The sequence below is a fragment of the Limanda limanda genome, chromosome 20, assembly GCF_963576545.1.
Source record: "Limanda limanda chromosome 20, fLimLim1.1, whole genome shotgun sequence".
NCBI lineage: Eukaryota > Metazoa > Chordata > Actinopteri > Pleuronectiformes > Pleuronectidae > Limanda > Limanda limanda.
This window is the reverse complement of record NC_083655.1, coordinates 17080011-17098040: the sequence shown is the minus strand read 5'-3', so window position 1 is coordinate 17098040 and position 18030 is coordinate 17080011. Positions and strand designations below refer to the sequence as shown.

General features: G+C 43.7%; 1 protein-coding gene across 1 annotated transcript in view; it reads right to left on the bottom strand.

Annotated features, from left to right (window-relative positions):
* Nucleotides 1–18030, bottom strand: part of LOC133026865 (partitioning defective 3 homolog) — a 345261-nt gene that overhangs the window by 83654 nt on the left and 243577 nt on the right. Inside the window, exon 20 of the mRNA XM_061093848.1 lies at nucleotides 271–399. Within this exon, the coding sequence (XP_060949831.1) occupies nucleotides 271–399 (129 nt within the window). The remainder of the gene's footprint in view (nucleotides 1–270; nucleotides 400–18030) is intronic.

The following is an 18030-nucleotide window of genomic DNA, read 5'->3' as shown; positions in this document are numbered from 1 at the left end:
TACGAGCACCATTAGGAGGTCAGTGCCTCTGAATGGCACAGGCAACAACAATCCATAAATGATCTATTTAATGTACTGATATAAAAGAACGGGACATTTCACAAATTGACATGTGAGTGCTTTCCCAGAATTTCTCGACCTTGCGCCACCATTTTGTTAATTAGGTAGTTTGCTAATTTTCCAGTCAGCGGTGTCTTTTTCCCCCCTTTGTTTGGCCGGGACTTAATTGTTTCGGCTTTTAGCGAGCCAAGGCTCTGTCTGAGCACTCACCTCTCCTGTTCCAGTCTCATCCGCAGGGTCTCAGCCTCCGACGCCTGCACGTCCTCCGCTTTAGATTTACTGGAGCTCTTCCTCTCCATCCTGTCTCCTGGTTGCTCATCCTTCCGGTGCTTTCCAAACCTGAGTAAAAGAGGAGGGCACACTGGATTTAATTGAGGCCCAGGCTTTAATAATTTCAAATGCAATATCGATCATTTTCTTTTTTTTACAACTGCATTTCTCATCCTTTGTTCAGGTTTTTTATTTGAAATACTCAGTAGGAAATTAAAGTGTCAAACTGTCACGATCCTCAGTTTGGGTTTGTATCGGCGTGACAGCTCAGGAGGAGTCTCCTCGGGCACCCATACGTTATCTAATGAATAACTTGGCCTTTTTCAAATAAATGCAATCAAAATGCAGCAAGCCATATAAAAAGATAACTCCATATAGCAAGTTCCCTCCCAGACAAAACTCAATCTAGCATGGCATGCAGTGTTAAAAGAAAGTCTGAAGCAGACTTTTTTAGAGATGGGGAAGGCTCCCCACTCCGTCCCTCAGCCGCAGAGTTTACTGAGTGAGAGGAGCAGTGACAGCTCATGATTTAGTTTTGAGCGTGGAGGGAACAAACTACCTGCAAACGGTCGGAATGTAATGTAATGTAAAACTGGAGGCAACCACCAAGCTGGCGGCATCATTTGTAAGTTTCTAGGCGGTGTCACCAACTTCTACATTTTTATGACAGGAGTGACACGCCGGTTGCGGTAAATCCGTGACAGCCTTACTGCAGGTGAGAATAAGTCAAGCCGGTGATCGCAAATTCCTCTGGTCAGCCAAGCTTGCCGCTCGGCAAATGAATGAGTGGAGTCTGTGGCTGTGTGAGGGGTGTGGGGAAATGATGATGATGAGGAATGAAAATGCAGTTGACAGGAGTATGGTGCATTTACAGGGCTGCACACTCACAAACCCACGGATAATAAATGGACAACTCCATAGTCGGACTCCACTGTATTACTCACAACAGTGTGCTTGTGGGTAACACTAGGATCAGATGCCAACTTTATACATGTGCACAGAATTTAGGGATAAAAGTTAAACTCTCTGATGCGACAGAACAGGAAAGGCAATATCGTGAAAGTGTGATGTAATTTCCTGCTGCGCCACAATGGGGCCAGCTGTGGAGGAAGTCCGAAATGGCAGGATACAGAAAAAGGATGTATTAAAGACAGATATCCAGGAAGTACACACAACGGTCATTTTGCACATGCAGAAGCACATCTGCACACCATATACAGTAGACTCAATGTCACTGTATCCACTAATCACTAATCACCATTGCTGGTGTGTGGTTCTCAATATATATATATGCACCTGCAAATTGAATAGGTTTCTCTGATCACTATATCTACATATGTTGATAACGTATGAGAAGTGTTATTTGAGGAATTTTTATATGAAAGAAGCGAGGGTAGACATGATTGTTGCACTTAAGGTTATTGTGGTTGCTTACAAACTGGGTATGGTATTGGCTCAACTCATTCTCAGAATTTAATCACTTTGGTTGGATTAAGCACAAGAGGTTCAACAAAGGCCATAAATTGAAACCCAATCCGACTTGAAGTAAGGTAAAAGTTGAAATCTTAGAGAAAGGAATGTGCGCAGCATCCTTCGTTCAGTTTCAACTTCCCCAACCGATGGGTTTGAAAAAGCTTTCTCAGTTTTTCATTACATCTCAAATGAAAAGCGGAGAACAAGACACTCAGCCACAGTTGGAGAATATGAGGTAACCTGGAGAAAAAACAATATATAAATCCTACTTGGCAAAATACTGCCTGTGGGAAAAGCTGAGAATGTTTGGTTAGAAATTGGTAAAGGTCAAATATTTACATGAACTGAAATGCTGTGCAAGAAACCTAACATTCTGAATGTGGAACTACTTAAGGTTTGCACTTTAACCGGCTCCAAATGTGAAAACTCAATTTAAAAAATGTGAGGAGTGCAAACCTTGTGCTTTTGATTGTTGACTTATGATTGTCAGGTTGTTGGAGACCAGGCCACCTATATGAACAAATGTGATGATTGTACAGACAGGGCAATAAGAGAACGTGTACGGGCACAGGGGCACGAGGCCACAAGTGAAGGAAATTCAATAAATATAATCACAGCAAAGGGCTGTATGTTTATTGAGTGTTCATATTGCATAAGGTAACGCTGTGTACTCGCACTGCACATAGATGTCGATTACGATGTTCCACATGGGCTTTTTTTTTTCTTGCGGTCCCGTTCAATTTCAGGCGGCGGCCCAGGAGAAAGCATTAAGCTCTGCGGTCTCCCAGCACCACGCTGCTTCACTTCGAGTTTATTTTTACCTTCCTCGTAGCTGAGCTTTATTTGACAGTTTGAAAACTTTCTCTGAAAGCAGGAAAAAAATCACATCAGACAAGGTTGACTTTGGGCCAGTGGAAGTGAATAAATTCATGAAATGGGAGACTGTTTCCCTCATAGATGTTTATTATTCTACTTTACATTAAAAGCAACCGGGAGCTTTGTGGAATTGGCTTCTGTGTGGTAGGGGCTGCTTTGGAATTGTAATCTTTTGAATGGGCTGTGGCCTGGTGGGATATCTGACTTTGTGGTTGTGCAGGGGGCCCAGGAGAGGCAGAGGGAGTGATATGTGGGTTCCTTTGTAGCACAGATAGCATACATTACCTGATTAATTAATCAACAAATGGCTCTACTAAGGCATAAAACTCCAGGCAGGGGCTGAGAATGCTAATAATAGTGAACCTGCTATCTATCACCAGGGCAGGTGACAGCTTCCCTCACCTCGCTTCAAAGACTTTCATTAACTTCCTAAGGAAAATTCACCTCCTTCTATTCTTCTTCCAATTTTTTCTCAGCCTCTTCTTATGCCAACCCACCTAACAACACAAGATAACCTTAGGGGAGACAAACTTCTGCCCTCAGCACTTTTGTCCTCATTCTGGATCGACATCAATACGGTTAGAGATTTGTCATAGTGAAACATATTGGCGGATTAGACTGAGCAGGATCCTGGGCAGCTCCCGTATGAAAGGCTATTCCCCCATCGCCAGTGGCTTGAGTAGCAGGTTCCACATCCAAGCAGAGGCAGAGGAAAGGGACAATCCTACCAGAGTTATTAGACGGCTTGAGACACTTGCCGGTTTACCAACATGGCTCTGCCCTTCCTGTTGAAACCCCTAGTCCTGCCAGTGGGGACTACAGGGGAGCACAGGATTATCCACCACACAGTCAATGATGCACAAACCACAATGTAATATTTCTAAACTCAACACTTTCTTGGCAGAAAGAGATCGGAAATCTGTTGCATCAATGTTTGTTTCAAGTACAAACTACTGATTTTCAACCCTGTCTCTGAAACTATGTGTCTCGTCTGAGAAACGAAGGGAATCGGATAGAAAACAGGAATGATTTTTGGTTCATCTCGGTCAGGAGGGAGGAAATAAACTCAGCTGTTTCTATGGCAACTCTTGAGCCAGTATTGGCACCTTGGCATTAATTAGGACTGGCATCAGGATCCTTGTATTGAGAGTGAGGTTGTTGAAGCTTGATAATAAGATATTGATTGGCAGCAGCAAGTTATGGAGAGAATGACAATGGAGGAACTACACTGCAGTTTGGCAAAGAGAACTTCATTTGACCTAAAAGACTGACCAGCCAGTTTTATTGCGATGTGGCTGTACAGCATTAAAAATACCACCCAGAAGTCTGGATGGCATTGTTTCAAATAATTTTTCATTGCAAACTGCAACAGCTAAGTGAATTAAGTATATTATGAGTATACAACTTGTAACAGACCTCGTTTGATGACATCGTGAAGCAACACTGAACAATGGGAGTTGTTTTATTCAACACCACTGCCCAGCAAAACCAAAGAACAGACTGACTAACTGGTTTCCAGTGTGATTTTCCTTTGTCATTCATAACATAGGTCTAGAAATTTTTAGACAATCTACTCAATAATTGTTACATATCATATCATTGCTCTCAATTGTGGACATATTATCTCTTTCCAGAAGAAACGGGATCTTTGAATCAAGATTATTAACATGAATGACTATTTGACTTGCATTAGTCACCATTTAAGCAACACCTGGACTTCCCCATTCAAGCAGGTGAACAATGATACGCCATTTACCTCCTCAAAAAGCTCTGATCTTTTTCTGCCTCAGTCCCCCGGACCAAAGCTCTGTTTAATGATCCGTTCCTAAGCATCTATCTCGCTGTGGCGGACAGCAGGTAAGAGTGATGAATACAGAAATGCAGAGGGGCCCCTCAAAAGACAAAGAACAGAGGTGCAGAGAGATGGAGATCGCAGAACCACCTGGGTAGAGAGATGTTTAGTTAAGATTAAATGAGTGCAAACACAATAGCTGAGCAAGATGCTGTGTTGATCAGACGTATTGTGATTTGCACACAGAAACCAGATATGATCTTTAGGCTTCTTTCCAAGCTCCAGCTGATTTGTGTGATTCATCATTGTTTGGTCTTGATAATGTCTGATTGGTCATTAAACCTCATTTAGACACTCAAACACGTGTCAGCCAAATATAATATATGCTTTATTAATGCTGTGCTAGCCACTGATGCGATGAAACATTGAGAGTGAAATTGAAGTGTTCAATCAAAGTGTCCTGGGTCACACATCAGCTGACAGCATCTCATAAAACTAAATGCTTTTATATACTGATGCACATTCGGCATACTGTGTTATATCTGCTTTTACTGCATGTATTCTAGCTTTACCTGAAAAGAAGTCAGTAAATATGTACTCCATTCAATATGATACATCATCTTAGAGCACTGAAAACAGAAGGGTTTATACTACTAGCAGTCGGTGCCTCATACATCATCTTCATTGATTTTACAGGGTAATAATACTTCAAGGCTGCGGCACAACAGTGTAGAGTAAAAAAAAAAAGTCCAGGACAGAATTTCCAAACAGTGAGAAAAATAAAATTATGCAAAGCCTCAAAGCCTGTTTGATTGTTACAATCATTTAATCTGGGGAGCAGATTTGAGAGAAGCAAATCTGTTTTGACATCTTCTGAGGGGAATTTTGTGGTTTGCTCACAGGAAGTGTCTGACTTAGGGAGCAGGAGCTGTCTACTCTTTTCTCTTATCTGTGGTTCTTAAAAAGTAAATCCATTGATGCCAGGGACCGAATGGTTTAACCCTCACATGATGCACTCCTCATATGAGCGGTTACATCTTCTGGCATTATTCAAACCTGCAAATGGAACAGGTGAGCCAGAGAGGAGGAAAAAGAAAGACTGCATCTATCAATTTGAGTAAGTGATGAGAGGATAATTTCAAGGGCAGACAAAAAAGAATCATTATCGTTTCTGCTCAGCGGACCTGAAAGTTAATCCAAATCTCCCAGGGCGATGTCCCCTGCAGAGGCCTGATGTGGTGTCTGAGCCCCACTGCCTCCAAACCGTATTGGTTGCTGTGGGGAAGTAAATAAATAACCATGCCTCCACCCATTGCCTTTCATTGTGACCATCCGTAAAGCGTCGCAGAAAATACACATTTATTCAGAGCCGAGAGACAATATTATCCTCTTATTGGTGGCAAAAAGTACACAGCAGAAAGGTAAGATGAGAACAAACACACACACACACACACACACAATGCTCCTTGTCTATCTTCTCCCCTCCCTGTCAAAGGCAAGGCCATGCCAATAAGAAGAAGTGCATGATTTCTACACAGTGCAGCACCAAGGGCAAAACCCTGACAGTGGCATGTAATTTTAATAGCTCCTTGTTAGAAAAGGTGAGGCTGTCGGATTTGTCTGTCCTCCTCGCCAGCTAACTGTTGTTGCAGCTGTGGCGAGTAAACATTCTCTTCCCGGGGTGACACACACAGATGCCTTGTAAAAAAATCCAATAAGACAGTCAGAGAAAGAAAAAGGGAGCGAGAGTGTCTTTTTTCTCCCCTCTTCCTTACAAATCGCATTGTGACCCAGCGATCGTTAACAGGCATTAAAGGGGCATTCGTTATCGTCGAGTGGCCTCTGCGTAACGTTGCCACCACCGGTTTCCAGGGACACCGACCCAAGAGGTATGGGAGGATATTCTCCCGTCATTCCTCCAGCTTCAAGCTCAACGCCAGACGATTATCTCCTTCCCCCCGGAACTCATTATCTGCAACCTGTAATGTCAGTCAGCGCTTTCCCTGCTCAGCCAGACCTCTTTTGAACCAGAATCTACAATTTGATGCATCTCTTAAGGAAAGGAAAGGGGTTTTAAGAGTTTTAAGAGAAAGACTGCAACCCGAGATTCATCAGAGAATGAGTAAGATCTTAGGATTCACCACCGTGGGGGGAATGTGTCTTCAGAATAACACAACTCGTAATGCAGCTGCACATCTCACTGCCTTTTAGAGGGACTCTGCCTCTTACAGGTCACAGCAAGATATGACATCTCTCTGCTTTCACTCCATTGGTCAAGGGCTTGCACACACAGAACCAATTGATTTCCACCCAGGGGGGGTTGGGTTGTTGATTGGCTGCAGCCATGGAGGGAGGCCAGCCCTAATTCTGCCACCGACGGTGTGAAAACAGTGGGTAGAGGTGCAGGAGGGGGGAGGATGGGAGTCAAGATGGTTCATGCCGGGTGGAAGAGTGGCGTGTCCCGCATTGTGGAGGCATGACATGCATTTATGCATGACATCAGGCCGTGCCCCAGGAGGGGGACAGCGCCACGGGCTAGATGGAGATAAAATGATTCTCACCAGAAACTTCTATGACTCTTCGGTCTCCCAGCTGAGCAAAAAGATGCCGCTGACAACGTTTGCGAATTCTCTGTTTCAGTGACGCTCTATGTGTTCTTCCACCATGTCATAGCATTGAAAATGAAAAACAATTTGTGGGCGTACGAATTGCAAGTCAGATTATTGTATTTAAGTGACTCTTTTCAACCGATATCACTGTACCTATCCTGTTTACCATAAAGAGGTTATTGTATGGAAATGAAGATTTTCTGCCAGATATACAGATGCATAGAAATTGCTGTATCGCCCTTTCAAAATAATTGTTTTTCATCCAAACATATATCTTTTTTTCCTGCTCTGTCAGTTTGAATTTTCTTATATTTCTGTAATTCTACAGCTAGGTATTCTCCGTTCAGTTTTTTCCCCTCCCTTCACACTTCTCTTTCAGAATTTATCTTTCTGGGTTACATTCGTTGGAGCCGGTATGTGTGTCCAATTGCCTGATCAACAACTGCATTCCACCACTTGTCTAGTTGTAAGTAGACATAGATAACCAAAGACAAACAGAGTCTTTCTACACCACCAACAACACCCCCGCAGGAGGAGGAAAAAACGTTTGGACTAAAATAAATGTATGCGTGTGAAGAATGGTCAGTCACAGAGAGCCATAGGGCTATTTAAGGGTGGTATCCCATCCTACAGATACTTCATTGTACTTCCATACTGTTTTTATGTGTCTGTGTGTGCGTGTGTGTGTGTGTGTGTGTGTGTGTGTGTGTGTGTGTGTGTGTGTGTGTGTGTGTGTGTGTGTGTGTGTGTGTGTGTGTGTGTGTGTGTGTCTGAGTCTATGTTTGTCTGTGTGTGTGTTTGTGTAGAGGAGGGCATGGTAGATTTTCAAAATCAGACTTAATCCGCTCTTATTGAAAAAGGTTCTTTATAGCAACACAGACCAGACAGAACACAGACACAGAGCTGCAGCGACATCCAAGATGGTAGAATTACATCAGAGTGAATGGCTAAAGATGTTCTTCGCCTCTAAACTAACAACTTTTTATATCAAAGCAATGTTCGACCCTGGGGATTTGTATGAGTGTGAGTATGAGTGTCTATAAATGTCCATCAATCTATGAAAAAGTACTTACACATGAGTGAGGCTTATGTGCTGGGAAAAAAATAAGCATTAATCACTACGTGTTGCCAATTATTCATATTTAAGCAAAAGCAGGTGCACACAAGGATATGTATGTGTGTTTGTGTGTGTGCTTGTGTATCAAGGGACAGCTTGGCTTGTCCATATTTCATAACAGCCTGTGCAATACAAAGGAGGAGGCCCGGCCCAACATGATTGCCTTTAATGTTTCACATAAATCACAGAGTTGTGTGTGTGTGTATATGAGAGTGGGGGGGGGGGGGGGGGTTGCGCACACTCAGAGGAACGCTTCAAATGCCTGACACCGCTGATTAAAGCCTCTCATTACAACACAAATAAACAGTCCAAACACATTCATGCATCCATCTGTTAAAGTGTGTGAGCGCAGTGAGCAGCGACTTTCTGTAGGACAATTTGCATAGAAACACTTGAGTGGCTCTGAGGGGAGTTCAGGTGAACTTTGTGTGTGTGTGTGTGTGTGTGTGTGTGTGTGTGTGTGTGTGTGTGTGTGTGTGTGTGTGTGCATTAGAATTATTCAAACTATTCAGCGATGCATGATTCATGAAAAAAACGAGAACCACGATTTCACGATTCACTCTCAAAGTTTTTTTTTTTCTTTTTTCAAAATGAATGTTTATTGCACTCAAATGACCTGCAAAAGGAAACTCAACAAAAAATATGATTGAGCCTGATCTGTTATTATGGATTTTCAGCTGATGTTTTCTTGTCCTGTACAGTTTCCTCACATTGTAGTTTGTGATGACGTATAGGGTGATTGTATAAATTTGTATTGTTGTGGTGTGTTAATGCCATGATGGCAAAACACAACTGGCAGTGTACATGGTTTTGACTTTCATTGTCTTCTCGGTCTAATTTGTTCGTGGCCGCTGACACCATATCAAAACAGACCACCACATAATGAGTTTGTTTTGAAATGTGTCTTTCTGCACAGGTCGCTCGGGCCGACACACACAATCACAGACACACACAAACATTGTAATCGCACACATCAAATCCTCAGACTGGTTTAAAACGTAATTTGGTCTTCATGCACATAAATGAGGTTCAGGTGTATGTGCATACAGAGCGAGGACATGAGCTCAGATCACTAGTTTTCACAGTAAAATTCAGGATGAAATTTACTACTTGGTCTGAGCAGGGCCAGATTCTTTTTCTGCATGCGCACAGATAGGTTGTTTATCTTATTCCCAATGCAGTCTGAGGTGTTTTCTTTGAATTTAATTTCATTGATTTTTTTCTGTCCTCAAAGCAAACTTTTCTCTGCTTCTCCGTCACTCGCTCTCTCTCTCTCACTGGTGGCTTTCTGCTGCTGTCATGGGATGATCCCACATTGTCATTGGTTAAGGAATAAAGTAAGGGCACTAAAAGGCAAATGAGATCGTATATGGATGTGAACCCAGATCACGATTTTATTAATCATGCAGCCCTAAAAGTTCTGTTCTGTTATTTTAGTTGCAGATGTTTTGTCCTTAATAATTCTGTGCATTCTCTGTCTCTGACTTCTCAAAAACAGACGTACACAAAAGCCTTGAATAGCTACAACCCATGAATAGTCAAACACACACATTTGTTCTCTCAAGGCCATATGCAGTGCATGTTCACTCACAGTTGGATAAAGCCTAACCAAACTGGCACCCCCCACTTCACCCCGCCTTCCAAGTCGGGGTGCAGGAATATTGATGGGTGGGGGACGACAGCGCTGTGGTTTCTCAGTGGAAGCGGTGGCTCAGGCTGTGACCTAAATACAGTATGGCACACTGCATTCCTAATGGGCCATTTTGATCACTGCCACTCAGCGAGGCTCCTGCTGCACGCCTCAAACACAAAGATCTCAGCATTCAGCAGACACAGCAGCCAAAGTCTGCTCAACTTTCAACATTGGCAGCAACTGTGGATGTTAAGGTACCGCAGCAAGTACAAAAAGGCGACTTGAATTCAAGAATCGCTGAAAAATTACTACTGATGTGTAGAACATTTACAGGATAAGAATTCCACTGAGAATAGGTTTGGTCTTGTATTTCGAGCTTCTCTCACCTGCTTAAACTTAAACCCACCAGGAGACGATGGTGAGAGGAAATAACTTATTATTATTGTCATGACACAAGAGTACCTCATTAATTAATCGTATCCATCAAACCCCTCTCCTTGTCTTTTCTGTTTTGATTATCTTTGCGTCTTGCAGTTGTCTCCCAACTAATTTACATGCTGATGAGTTTGGTGACAGATGTGATGTGCAACACTCGAATGCCTGATTTCCGAGATTTCCTGCCTGAGGACAGGGGAGGGGAGAAGTGAGGCAGATTTTCTTTCTCGTAAACGTCAGACTTTGAAATACAAGCATGGACCCAAGCGTTGTACTGGAGTCCATCGGCGAAAGGAGACAGGGGAACTGCTGATCCGTGATATACATCCCTCCCAGCATTCAGAGAGCGAGACGGGAGAGGTCTTTCTGTCAATGCCACAATGAATCTCCAGGGCGGCTGAGAAAGAAGAGGGGCGAGGGATAGGGGTGGATATATGGAAAGAAAGACGGAGGGAGTGACAGTAATTGTGAAAAAAGTGAGGATGAGCGAGAGCAGGGATCCCAAAGGAATCGAAGGGATAGCGACCGTATATCACGAGCAGGATTAGATAAATAATGCTGCACACTCCTTCTCTGTCCACTGGCCTTGTACAGTTGGATGATTTTACAAAGAAAAATAAATCAAAATAAATATGAGAATGAGTCCATGAGTACCTCAAATTAAACATGCAGCATAAAGCAATTTTCATGTTAAGAAATCATTTATAAAACCTTTGTGCAATGACTGTAAAAAAAAGAGACAGCAAGTTCAATAGGAGGATTTGCAGCCTCTACTCAAACACATAGAGTGTTTTACCTGATTTAAGTCTTAATGATTTACAGCACAAAGGGAAGTTGCTTTAAAGCCCAGGAAGAACATGTGGTTTTGGGAAAGGTTCCATTGAGTGAGTTTATGATACATTTAGTACAGTGTAAAGTACAAATCAACCATGGTGTCATCAAAAATACAACCACAATGATACTGATAGAAATATGGTTGATTAGGCAAATATACTGGCACTCTGTTCCAAACATCACATTATGACCCAGAGTTACAGTCTATAAGCTGACCTATTGTGGCTGTAGAAAGAAAGAAGGCATCAGGTGGTGTTGTACATGGAGTGAAGTCCACGTTAAGAGGAGGTTGCCGTGGAGGCTGCAGTTTGTTTCCCATGCGAAAGCACCAGTCATTGTTGTTTCTTTTCTTTTCTAACCCTAACCACGAACATTCAACACATTTAATTGCATGTTTATTATTGAATCCATGATGATGATGTCCAGTAACCTGAGGGAGGATTTATGTTAACCCAAACCACAATCTATTTATAAACACAACCTTAACTTATGTGCTTACACCTAACCACACTATCACAGCTCCACAACTTTAATCGCGTGTTTCTTATTACCATGACAACATATGCTTGTCAGACAAGCACAAACCTATACAATCATTTAGTTTGGGGGATTTTTTAGGTTTGGTGGATGCTTAGGATAAGACAATCATTCAATTAAAGAGAAAAGGATCACGGTAAGAGTTAAAGCCTACTGTATAACGTTTTACATTACTACATAAAGGACAAGCGAATTCTGCTATTGTCACTCAAAGTTGGGGTTAGATGTAAATCAGAAGGGGCAGGAATAAACAATATGAATGTTATTCCTCTGTAAATTGGGTTAAATATACATTTGTTGGTACAAACAACAGCTCACACATCTTGTTGTGGCGAGTGGCGTCCAATTAGGAATCCTTTACGACAAACATCGGGAGCAATGAAATCCTGATGCAGCCATGAAAATAATCTCAATGTCTCTGACACGCTCGCTAAAGACAGAAAAAAAGATCAGAGTAGGCGTGAGAGGTGGAAAACCGGGAGAAAAAAACAGACAATTTCACTTTACATGACGAACACATGTCGGAGACGCTGACAGACCAAGAGGAGTATGGATGGTAGCTTTAATTGGTTGCCTTCGATGGAAATCCGACGTGTGATTCAACATCGATTGATATTACCTCTGTAATTCAAAAGCAATTTTCCCAGCTTATTTTCTTCCTGGTCCTCACTGCGATTGTCTCTCTCCCACTACCCATCCTCTCACTCACAGGTTGGGGGTATGCACACATCAGCAGGTGAGAACTCAGTGGATAGGAAAGGTCATTTCAGCCAAAGGCCTCCATTTCATTACATGCTAAGCCTGAGAAATGGGTGAGCAGACTAGCAATGAGTCCTACTGTAGCGGGCAGCACGCTTCATTTGCATAGCACATGGGGGGAAATAAATAGGTTCTCCCATGTGCATTTCTCACCTCTGTCTCTGTAATATCAGACATGCTTTGCATCTCGAAGTCAGCTAATACTTTACTTCCCTCCCTCCCTTGGACCAACACATACATTTACTGTGATATTGTTTATTACAAGACGGCATTAGTGATTCATTTGCACTATTTAGAAAGACAAAATGGGATTTTGCCATTCTTAGATCCTTGTACGTGCTCTTAATATTTTCTCATTATGGTTCGCCTGCACCTGTCCTCTGAGAGTTGACTCGCATTGGAACAATCTTCTCTCAAATTGATCAAAGCGATCCGCGCAGGAGCAAAAAAATGGATTCAAAGTGTCTCAAAGTGTGAAAGACAAATATCAAACAGAGAGGGAGGAAGTTTAGAAACAGAAGGCGGTTTCTGTTTGGAACATCAAGGTTGATAAAAGAAAGAAGGATGGAGAGAGAGAAAGGGTGTTTCGTAAGGGAGTGCAAAGAGAAGAATGAGGAGGAGAGAGGAGAAGAGAGACAAGGACAAACAAGGAGAGACGAGGAGAGGAGAGAGGTAATGAAAAGAAAAGAGAACAGGAGAGACGGGAAGCGAGGAGAGAAGAGACTAGAAGAGGAGAGAAGAAAATATACAAGGGGAGAGAAGTGAAGGGAAGAAGAGAAGAGAAGAGGAGAGAACAATAGAGACAAGGAGAGAAGAAAAGAGACGAAAAGAAGAGAAGAAGAGAAGCAGAGAAGAAAAGAAGTGAAAGGAAGAGAAGAGAAGAGGAGAGAAAAGAAGAAGAAAAGTGAAGAGGGAAGAAGATATCGAGGAGAAAAGAGAAGCGACGGGAAGAGGAGAGGAGAGAAGAGAAGAGAAGAGAAGAAGAGAAGAGGAGCGTGCAGGGTTTCCATGGGTTGGTGTTGGTGTGATTCCACTGGGGTTGGATCATTAGTAGTCATGGGCCTGGTAGAGGATGGAGGGCTGCACTGCTACACTTAATTTGAGCTCTTTAATAACACACTTTATGAATTCAGTCATGTTTGCAGCCCTCTGCCTGAGACACAGCGTGAGAGACATCGGAGGATCTCATTTCAGGCCAACAGGATTTCAGATTCAATTAACTACACCGTGCAACACCACCTCTTCACACGCGCACACACACACACACACACACACACACACACGCACACACACACAGACACACACATACACAGCAGCCTCCCCACGCTTCAAGGTCTATCTCAGAGCACGGCATGATCATTCTAAATATAATTACTCCAGGGCTGTCTGATGGGGGCCCAGCGCTGCCCAATCACATTTACATCGAGTGGCCGAAAGCAGAGGAAGTGCGGCCGGACAGCCAGACACCCCCCCCCTTCCCCTTGGCCATGTCTCATTCGTGCATGGTGGTTAAAGTCACAGAGCAGCCTCACCTCCCCCTCCTTACTCGCATCTCTCAGCCTCGCCCCACCGGAAATTGATGATGATGACATCCTATCTTTTGACACCACACACAAAGCTGTACCTGGTGCACAGAAAGAGTTTTGTTGTTTTCTGTTTCCCTCTCCCCACGCGGCGCTCTGTGACGGTGACGCTAATCTTCTCAGCGGGGCGCTCTGTTGTTAGTTGTTTGGCCCCCAGCTGGGCCTCTTTGGTACAAGATTGGCATGGGAGTAATGGGATGTCACAGTCAGAGGACATTTTGTGCTCTTTTGTTTTTCCTGAGAAGTTAGAAAAGTTGACCCTCTCTCTGCAGCGCGCCCTCAGTGACATGATATTTCTTTTTTTCGCCGTGCAGCCATCTAAAGGTGAGACTGAGGTACGCCGGCACTCGGCAGAGTTGCCAAATTTCATGATTGAGGTCTCACTGAAATATTCAGCCGTGACAGGAAAAACTTGCAGCTCACATTCATGTCACCTTCTCCACTTTGATGTCAAACGGTCAGTAGCACATAAGTCACTCTAAAGCCGACAGGAAGCCACTGTGTTGTTCACAGGTACTTACAGGGAGCGACTCCTTTCCCACATGAAGACGAGAAAAGCAATTTCTGAAGCTGATCCGATTTTTTCGTCACAATCCAACGTCCATGATGTGTTCCATTGTTCTTTTTTTTTAATGTAATTATCTCATTACTCCAATTCTTCTCATCACCTCAGCTGCCAGTCAGTCTCGTGCTCAGGCTCCAGCTTGACGCTGTGCCCCACGCTTGCCTTTACTACCTCAGCACAGACATGATGATGAGTGAGGCAGCGCAAAGGAAGAACAATTATCATTTTCTCTCAGATTACATTCAGCAGATGTCAGAGCCCACATGTGGAGGCGGCTAATTGCTGTCTCCAAATCAACTGTGGTATAATGCTGCAAGCATATGTGAGGGTGTGTTGCAGGAGGTGGAGGGGACGAGGGGTGTATTATATAGAGGAACGGTGTATGTTGATCCATCAGGCAGCACGCTCTTGGCTCTTGGCTCTGAGTGTGTGTGTGTGTGTGTGTGTGTGTGTGTGTGTGTGTGTGTGTGTGTGTGTGTGTGTGTGTGTGTGTGTATTAAAAGCCAGGCTAATACGTGTGTCATGTCGGTGTACTAATGATCAAACCGGCTTACCCGCCATCAGCTGTTCACACCCACACGAGCAGAAAGAATCAGATGGCATGAAGACACACGGAGCGGCATGGAAACACGCTCACTACCTCCTCTCGTGCTACACACAGATGAGCTTCCATGATGTGGTATCCATTTTTTAAGGCATAGTCATGCATCCATGCAAACACACACACAAGTGCTACTAGCATGCTTCTTCCACACTGCCCAAGAATAATACAAATTGAAAGAGAGAAAGCATCCCCACACTTCATCTTTCACTGCTTTCCTTTCCACTCCACCACCACCCCCACCCCGTGCATCGCTCCATGTAGCCTTGAGTGGGGCTGCATCCGCAGGGAGGAGCAGGCAGATGAGGTCCCAGAGCAGTGATGTAGGGTTGAAGGGTGTAGGGTGGGGGTTGCAAGGCTGTCACACCGAGCTCCAGTGTCGGTTGATGGCTCGGCGTGAGGCATGCCACTTATCAGATTGGTGGCGAGGGGGGGGAGTAGCAGGGAGGTGGGAGTAAGAGGACGTGTGTGTGTGTATGAGGACCACTGAGGAGCAAGGGTGAGATGCCGGAGCCCATTAACAGATCTAAAAAACACAACTCGCGTTATTTATACATGTGCACGCAACTATGCATTACACACTCACGCAAGTGCTCATTTACATGCTCTTTAGATCTGCTCACGCTAACTCACACACCCAAAAGGTAAAAAACTATGAAAGAAAATCAGTATTAATGCTCAGTCCCCCTGCAGGCGGACAGTAGCACTATGCCGTGACTGCCGCTGTGAAAAGCTCCTTTCTCCTCTCATTCTCCCTTTCCCTTCCCTTCCCTTTGCATCCTCCTTTCCCACTCTCCCTTGGTGCCCCAGTTCACTCCAGTGCACACGGCTTCTCACCCGATCCACCCCCTCCTCCTCTCTGGCCCCCGTTCCCTGTCCCAACCATGCTTAGTATTTTTGCAGCCTTTACACTACTGTTTTTCCTTCATGCTACTGTTAGCTTTTCCTACTATATAATGCATTTTCCTCACTATTGTCAAATATACATTTATACACACATAAACATAATTTTGACATAGAAATATGAACATGCAAACACATGCACACACGCATGTGCGCGCACACACACACACACATACACGCACACACACACACACACACTCTGTATATCAACCTTCTGAAGATAGAGATCTAATGAGCCTATTTAACTCATAATTATATAAATTTTCACATTGTTCTAAAGACATTTCATACATGATCTGGAGTGTGTGATTTGTATGTGCTTACACACACACCCAGAGATGGGAGATGGTCCTTGATGGAGGAGGTCAGTCAGTCACGAGCAGATAAACAACACCTCATTTGGCATTTTGAAGGGAGTCTCGCAGGCTGCGGCTGAGACATCATTGTCTGCTAGAATGCTAACAGAGCCCTGGGCAAAGCTCCCAACCTCTAAATAAAACTGATAGAATCAGAAAGTAATGATCACATGTTTTCCACTAGAAAGGAGATGAATAATCACATATAGTGGTTCAGGGGATTATATCCCTGCAAAGGCAGACATGGACGCACACTAATAGATGCATGTAACATACATCCCTGAAATAACAGTGAGTTGCTGGGGGCAAAATTTGTATCCTATGGATGCATGCACATATCCATTCATAAGATTATATGTAATCCATTAGTGGATGGTCCAGGACTGTGTACCAGGCTGCCTGCCATCCTAGAGGCGGTGCACTGTGAATCCAGAGACGCACTGAAGCCAGGCTTGTACACTGCAGTGTCTTTAGCTCTGGGCTTTAGGCAGTCAATTTTCTTTCCATCATGCACTTGCACACTTTCAGTCATTCTTGCACTCACAGTATTTATCTCACTCTCTCCATCTATCCTCACTCTCTATATTAGGCCATCCTCCTTTCCCCTGGCTCTGATGTTAATGCACTCCCAATCAGACTGTCCATTAAGCGGACGTGCACTACACGTTCATCAGGCCATCCAAAGGCCTGCATGCAAATGAGCTCAAATTGCAGCGCGCGGCAAACTCTTTGAAATCTCCTCAGAGAGAGAAGGTGAGTGTTGAGACATGCATGTGTGAAAAATGCATGAAAAAGTGGGAGCCTGCCTTTCCATTTTATGCAAATGAAACCCTCGGAGACAAGCATTACAAATGATTAACCCAATCAGCATGTCCTTTTGATGTTTCGATACAATAGTGAGACAGGTGAAACTTGCTATAATGTAAATTATTTCAGTTGTGGGTTCAGTCCCAGTCAGCCAAACTCTTTGTTATGAACAGGAAGCCTTCTGCTTTTCCAAAAATCACCGCAAAACTTCTGCAAGATTTTCTAAATACAGATCTTTCACTTTTCTTTCCTTCTCCTCAGTTTCAACCTCTAAGCATTTCAAAATGCTCCACTTTGTTCTTTAGAAAAAAGTTTGATTATTTATCCAGTGCGACACATTCATGCTCACCTCAGTTATTTGCCAGGGAACAGAGAAAGAGAAGTGAGAAAGACACAGTAGATGTGTGGGTGTGAGAGCTGCCGTAGATTTAAGTAAAAAAATTGTCTGAGGTATCAGCAAGGAGAATGAGTAAGAGCGAGAAGCAGAGACAGGGCTTGAGAGTCGGAGAGACACCCCGGTACAGGAGGCTGCCTCTTTGCATTCAGGAGGCACAGGTCCTGGTGGTGAACGCACGGAGAAGGAGGTGAGTGTCAGCGAGGCCTGCCACATGCCAACTCTTAAGTGGCAGTGGAACTCAAAGATAATGAAGAACGATGATGAGGCACGGGGCCCACGTGCCCGACTAAAATCATCAAGCAGACGGCCATCGGGCTGAGCACACAGCCCCTCAAAAAGGTTTGCCAAAGGTGCAGAGTGCATGTCGCAGAGTGTCAAACCCAGATTTCCTCTTTTGTCCATTAATGCAGAACATTTCTATGC